The 6859-nt window shown below is 35.7% G+C and overlaps 1 protein-coding gene across 1 annotated transcript; it reads right to left on the bottom strand.

The window, feature by feature from the left end:
• Positions 1 to 489: 489 nt before the first annotated feature.
• SK32 (shaggy-like protein kinase 32) lies at positions 490 to 6637 on the bottom strand. The gene is made up of 13 exons (XM_039021666.2): positions 5951 to 6637; positions 5235 to 5486; positions 4825 to 4917; positions 4558 to 4617; positions 4200 to 4472; positions 3992 to 4066; positions 2849 to 2905; positions 2619 to 2759; positions 2336 to 2386; positions 2152 to 2247; positions 1961 to 2044; positions 967 to 1069; positions 490 to 889 (listed from the first exon to the last, which is right to left on the bottom strand). Exons 1-13 carry the CDS (start codon positions 6011 to 6013, stop codon positions 828 to 830), a joined length of 1410 nt encoding a protein of 469 aa, XP_038877594.2. The 5' UTR covers positions 6014 to 6637; the 3' UTR covers positions 490 to 827.
• Positions 6638 to 6859: the final 222 nt, after the last annotated feature.

Here is a 6859-nt window from a genome sequence, read left to right as displayed (position 1 = left end):
TGCTTTGTTAATTTTATTATTAAGTGGCATTGTTTTGTAAATTTAAACTTTAATAAGGGACAAAATAGTCTAAAAAGATCTTTTTAAAGATTGCAACCTTTTAATATATCTTCCTTTATAATACCCAAATCCAATTATCTTTGATTATATTAAACTAAATAATTTTGATTGTCAATATGAATGTAATACTTGTACTATTGATCTCAAAATCAGAGATTCGATTCCCCCACCTCACATTTTAATTACAATACATTTTCCAAAAGGAAAAAAAACAAAAAGTCTTGATCTTAACCAAACCCTCGAACAAAGCTGAATTAGATAAAACATTAACTGTAATACTGGAAGTGGAACTCGTGCCAGTTCAACTGTAATACACTAAAAAAGAACCCCCCGCCGTTCATTTTCATTCTCATGCTGCCAAAGCACATATCAGAATAAACTAAGCCGACAAAAAGAGATTGAATGGGGGTTAGCTTAGCGATCTGATTCTTTGTGCTAAACCAAAACTCGTATTGAATAGTATACATACATCCAAGAAGCCTATATTCATCCAACAAATTGAGATTCTCATACATTGTCAAAAAAAAAAAAAAAAAAAAAACACCTGCCATGAAGCTGAGTGTTAAAGTTAATACTTAGACAAGCCTCGTTAGCCAGCACACCTGCTTCTGTGCTTCCTTCACGAGGTGTGTGTTCATGCCCTTTGATTCTCCGTGTTACGAGCAGGTTGTTAATGACAGTGATGATGGATCTACTGTGGATGGATGATCTTCCGGGGTTGGTTTGGCTAAAGAACAACAATATTCAGACGCCATATTCACGTTATTTTAATTTTGTGCATGTTCAGGTATGAGGCGATGGCGCAATTCAGTTGATGCATCAGCAAGTTCTGCAGGTGATTTCGATTCAGAATCAACAAGAATAGTTTCATTAACGCATTGAAAATGATGATGAATTTGGTTTTACCTTGTGCTGTGAAATTGAACAATGGCGGTAGTGCTTGACCGTTAGGTAAACATGCATTCGGATCTCTCAAATCGTCAAAAAAGGGATGTGCACAAGCCTCCAACTGCGATTAAAGAAAACCCACTTAATTGTTAAGATTGATTATAAACTATGATAAAGTATATTAGTTCCTTGGATTGTTATGATCGTAATGATATAACAGACACCTTAACTAACATAGACACTGTGTTGAGATAGACAACAAATAACTGTAGCTGAAGTTTTTATAGTTTCATTTAGTTCTCCCCGTAACGTTTCAAGCCTTAAGTCTCTCTTATAATTATACTCTTTTAATGTCATGTCATTATCACGAATATTATAAAATTAGTTAAAGAAAAGTTAGGTCAACCTTTAAATAAAAATGATGGCAGAGACGGAATGAGGCATTCCACAAAATTCATAGATAAAATCATATACAGTGAACTTTGGAACGAAGAGAAAACACACAAAGTGAACTCATATGCGTAATGTGTAGGCATGTTTGATAATTATTTCAATTTTTGTTTTCTGTTTATAAAATTTATGTTTGTATCCTCATAATTTCTTTACTTTAACTTTTACCATTCTTAAAGAAACGTCTAAATTCGTAGTCCATTTCCAAAAATAAAAACAAAGTTATTTTAAACTACCTTTTTTTTTTCTTTTAAGTTTTGAAAATTTGGCTGGAACATTCAATACATCTTCTTCGTAGAGTAGATGACAAAATAACGAAACTCATACAAGGAAGATTATAAGCCTTTTTTTTTTTTGGAAAGAAAAAAACCGAGAGTTATTGCTATGAGCTGTCAAAACAATTAGAAACATTTGGTTAACAGCGGCACTCATCAGACATTACACAATTATGTAGCACGAATATGATTAAAAAGAAACTAAAAACTGTCGTAACACATCAGGGAATAGACTATTTGCAATTTCAGAGAAACAAAGTCATATTAAAAAAAGTAAAGATTCTTACCGCGGTGCAACGTAAGTTGGGCGAATACTGGAGAAATCTTGACACAAGATCGATGGCTTCAGCAGGCATTCTCATGTGAAATATCTGGAGATTACAACTTCATTGAGAATTCCACCCTCATAATAATACTAGTAAAAATAAAAAATCAAGTCGAATGAAATGACTAAATTTTCGACAAAAATGAAAGAGACCTTATGCCACGGGTGTGCTTTAATTTGAGGAAATTTGAATTCTGTATAGTTTGGGTTCATGCACTTGATTTCCTCCCTGGTTGGTGTTCCCAATATCTAATCCATGTGTAAAGGGAAAAAATAAAAATCAGGCAAGTGAAACAGTAAAAAGACACAAATCAAGTCAACAGAAGGTCGGTTATACCTTGATGATCTCTACCAATTGATCAACACCACTTTCACCAGGAAAAAGAGGCTGCAAACAATTTTCATGTCACACATCAGAAAGATCAACAAAATGGCATTGAAATAACCCAATATTTTAAAAAATCTCTCTGGCATAAACCATGCTACGCCAAAAAGAATGGATAGATGTACATATGATGAAAAAATTATGAAATCAAAACACAGTATTATCTGAACCACTAAGAGTGAGTTAGACAATTCCCTACAACAAATTTTCAACAGCCACCAAAATGAGGACCAACCTGTCCTAAAAGAAGCTCAGCCATTACACAACCTACGGACCACATATCTATGGCATTGGTATACTCTGTTGCCCCAAATATGAGTTCTGGGGCCCTATAATACCGTGAACAAATATAAGATATATTAGGTTCCCCTGGCATCTGAAATTGAAAATTAAGTCACATCAGGTCATAAATTAATAAACTTCACCAGATAAAAGTCACATCCAAATTCAGATGTATATGCATACCAACATCTTTGCACTCCCAAAATCGCATATCTTTAGTTGATGAGTGTGAGGATTAACCTGCACAATGTGTAGAAGAAAGTGAACAGCAGGTAAAAGGTAACTACCCATCACTTCTACCTTATCTTTCAGTTTAAGGAACCTCTTTTCGGGAGACCTAGTCTGTCTACTTCTTCCACATTAATTTCGTATCAAGTGTATCACAAGATCATCTATGCACGTACATTTTAACTCAACATCATAATAAGCACGCTTGAAGTTCCTTACCAACAGGTTTATACAAAGTGTACTTAAATAACTGTTAACATGGAAACATTGTCAACAATTTAATGTTTTGGCCAACCTTTGACGACTTGGTTGACCATACGCAGCCATACATGTGCAAATAGAATGCAATGCAGGTAGGTAGTGCCATTCTCAATTAGATCCCCTTGTATAATGTCACACAATACCTTTGACGACTTGGTTGTACCATACGCAGCCATACATGTGCAAATAGAATGCAATGCAGGTAGGTAGTGCCATTCTCAATTAGATCCCCTTGTATAATGTCACATAATACCTTTGACGACTTGGTAGTACCATACGCAGCCATACATGTGCAAATAGAATGCAATGCAGGTAGGTAGTGCCATTCTCAATTAGATCCCCTTGTATAATGTCGCACAATACCACTTTTCTGAACATTTTTCAGAAAAGCAATGGATATAGTTTTTAAAAATTAAAAACACTCAAGTCTGGATCACATCTTTGGAGCTGTTAAAGAGATTGATGTTTTATGATGGAGGCTTCAATCCCCTTTGCCTTTTCTTGTATCTTCGAGATGGTGACAATTTTAAATTGGGGGGAATAATGGCATTAAGCTTGAGGAGTCTCTTGCTAGTTGCTAGGTCAATGCCTTGGGTGGGGGGTAAAAATTTTTAAGGTCTATAATTCTCCATTAGGCCCTATTCATTCAGATTTCAGCCCTTCCTATACAGTTATTTAAATTTGATTCAGCTCCTTTTGTCAGCCTATCTTTAGTTCTTTAGTTCTCTCCCTCTCTCTCTGGTTTTTCTAGGAGGAGGGGGAATAAAAACAAACAAGCTAATAAGAAAACGAAACAAAAGGAATTGTTGGATGGTGGAAAAAGGGAAAAAGACCTACCAGCAAATTCTGAGGCTTAATATCACGGTGACATACCCCTACAACATGATGCAAGTAATTTAGAGCCCGACAAATCTGGAAAGTGAGAACAAGGGTTACTGAACGTATTTGTAGAACTGCAACAGCCAAATGCAGCAAGAACTACAAATTGAAAATTAAAATACTACTCATGCCATCAACAGCAATCCATTGTTGATTGAAAGTTTACCTGATATGTATAGAGCTGCACATATATAATGGGCATACTCCGGTTCATCCTGATATAATGCTTAGAAACTTTGTAGACAGTTTCGGATATATATTCCAGGACGAGGTTGAGGTACAGCTCATCTTTATCAGTAGTGGAAAAGAAACAATGTTTTAGTTGAACAATGTTAGGATGGTCAAGAATGCGCATAATCTGGAGTTCCCTGTTCTTATATCGCTTATCCTGCAGCACCTTTTTTATTGCTACAGCTTCATTTGTTTCCAAACACTTAGCCTATAAAAATGTACAAGTGAATTCAAAAGTTGCACCAACCTCAGGATCTAAAAAGAACCAGAACAGGCACAGTAGAATCAAGTACCTGAAAGACAACGCCAAAAGAACCAGTACCGACCACACGCTCTGCCATATAGGAGATTGTCTACAACAAAGTTACAATATAGGAAAGAAAATTTTCAAACTCTACCCCAATTACAAAAAATCAGAGACCATATGATTTGATTCGAAAGGTTACAATAAAATATATCATAACTTTCTATTCTCCGAGATCTAGAGTGTTAGTTGGAGATACAGAGAGGAGGAGAAATGCTACCAAATGAAATATAATAAGCTGATTATGAAAAGTCACCTGTTTCGGTTTTCCATTTCGACCACCAACTGTAGTTGCAATTATCTGACCGGCTTCTGTTCCATTGCCATTCACAACAGCAGGTTCCAAATCCTAGAACAGAAGCATAATAAACAGAATCTCAATATTTGTTTCTGTTTTATGGCTTGTATCCAAGTCCATCACACAGACATTTTCCATATAGGATAAATATCGAAGTATACAAGATGGTTGTACCTTGACTGCTATAAGTTCAATACAGAGAGTTGATTTTATAGTGTACAGGGTGAAATTGGAATGACAAAAATGGAAAATATGGAAAGAGGTTTTTTTTTCCAAAAAAAAAAAAAGAAAGAAAGAAAGAAAGAAGGAAGAGAAAACAACAACAAAACAGAGAGCTAAACTTAAATTTGAAGTTATCTATGAATAACCTTTTCGTCATGGTTGAATTTCTCATCCCTAATTCTCATTTCACGCATTTCTCTTGGAAGGTGATCAAAACCAGTTTTTTCTGTTCCAGCTGTTGATGAAATGTTTGATGTGCTCGCAGCATCATCCAAAGAGGTTGAAGCCAAATCCGGCTCTAAACCAGAGGCAACTCTTCCGATGTCATCGGAAACCCCATCAACCTTTTGTTCAGTTTCTTGATCAACTTTTGCTCGCTTTATGCCAAAATCTCCACCCTTAGAAAACACATTAAGAGGAAAAGATCAAAATTGATGAAAGTGAAACATCAGAATACCATAGCATAGCATTGAAAGTATCTCAATTATGATAAGCGAAACAATGCATACTGTTGCACCACGACATAGATCTTAAACGACGATCACCAGTAAGCCCATTTTCATTCGAAGAACCCAATTTATGAATAAACTCGACGAGAGGAACCAAGTGACCTATTTTCTTTATTATATATATTTATATATATTGTTCCGATGACAATATGACAATATCCATTAGCTCAAAATTAAAAAGCTTAAAAGAAAGGAAAGAACAAAACGAAGGGTATGTAATTATCAGGTGAGTTTCCAGTTTCCAGATTCCAGTGGATTGAGCGTTCGAAATTTCTCCAATTCCAACTCCAATTTCCCATAACTGAAAAAAAAAAAAAAAAAAAAAAAAAAAAGACAATGAAAATGAAACTCACAGGTTCAGAAGAAATCGAAGTCCGACCAGAAGCAATGCTCTTAAGGCGACGCATCATATTCATGGCGACTATAGATTGGGCCGCGTCCTTTCAACCCCCAACAGAGAGATGAAACCCTAATTCGCTCCCAGAAACACACACACACACACACAAAAAAAAGAACAAATCCCAAATAGAAGACAGATTTTTCAGCAATGGGCAGAAAACAAAAATGGAAAAAACAAAAGGGATTTCAGCAGAAGAGAGAGAAACTCAAATTTCTCTCTCCTCCAGCTGCTATTAACTCAATAGAAGAACCCCAGAAGAAAAAGGGGTCCAAAAACAAAGAAACAAAGGAAAAAGAAAATGAAGAAACAGAGAGAAAAAGAGTGTGGGATTTGGATTGTTGGAAATTATTAGGTTTTTAAAAAGGGGGAAAAAGCTTAGAGATGGCGTTTTTCGAAAAATTTGGTTCGGTCAAAGAGGGATCAAAACCAATCATTCGAGGCCGGTTTTTAATGTACGTTGGTCAAACCAGGATCTCTGGTTGTCGATGCCTCATTATGTGGTTTTCCGGTGCCTCATTTTCCCAATTTACCCCTCTTTGCTTCAAACTTCGGTTTTTTGGATTCCACGGAATATTCGGTGGAACTTTTGCCTCGTTATGACCGTTTTTATTTTACCCGCTACCCATACAGTTTTGAATTCAATCCTCAACTCTATTTCCCCCGATCTTTATTTCCTCATCAACTTTTCCTCCTTCCCTTACCACCTTACTTTTCATTTTCCTCTCCAACTTTCACAAAACCTTCTCCTTACTACCACATAACCTTACGTCAATTACAAGTTGGAGAGATCTCCAACGTCATTCAAACTTCTTTCTTCCTTTTTTTCTTCTTTTTCTTGTGATTTTCTGTCTTCATTCCATAA

Source organism: Benincasa hispida, chromosome 12 (assembly GCF_027475165.1).
Source record: "Benincasa hispida cultivar pf3 chromosome 12, pf3_genome.v1.1, whole genome shotgun sequence".
Lineage (NCBI taxonomy): Eukaryota > Viridiplantae > Streptophyta > Magnoliopsida > Cucurbitales > Cucurbitaceae > Benincasa > Benincasa hispida.
The sequence above is the reverse complement of the archived record's forward strand: the minus strand, read 5'-3'. Positions and strand labels throughout refer to the sequence as shown.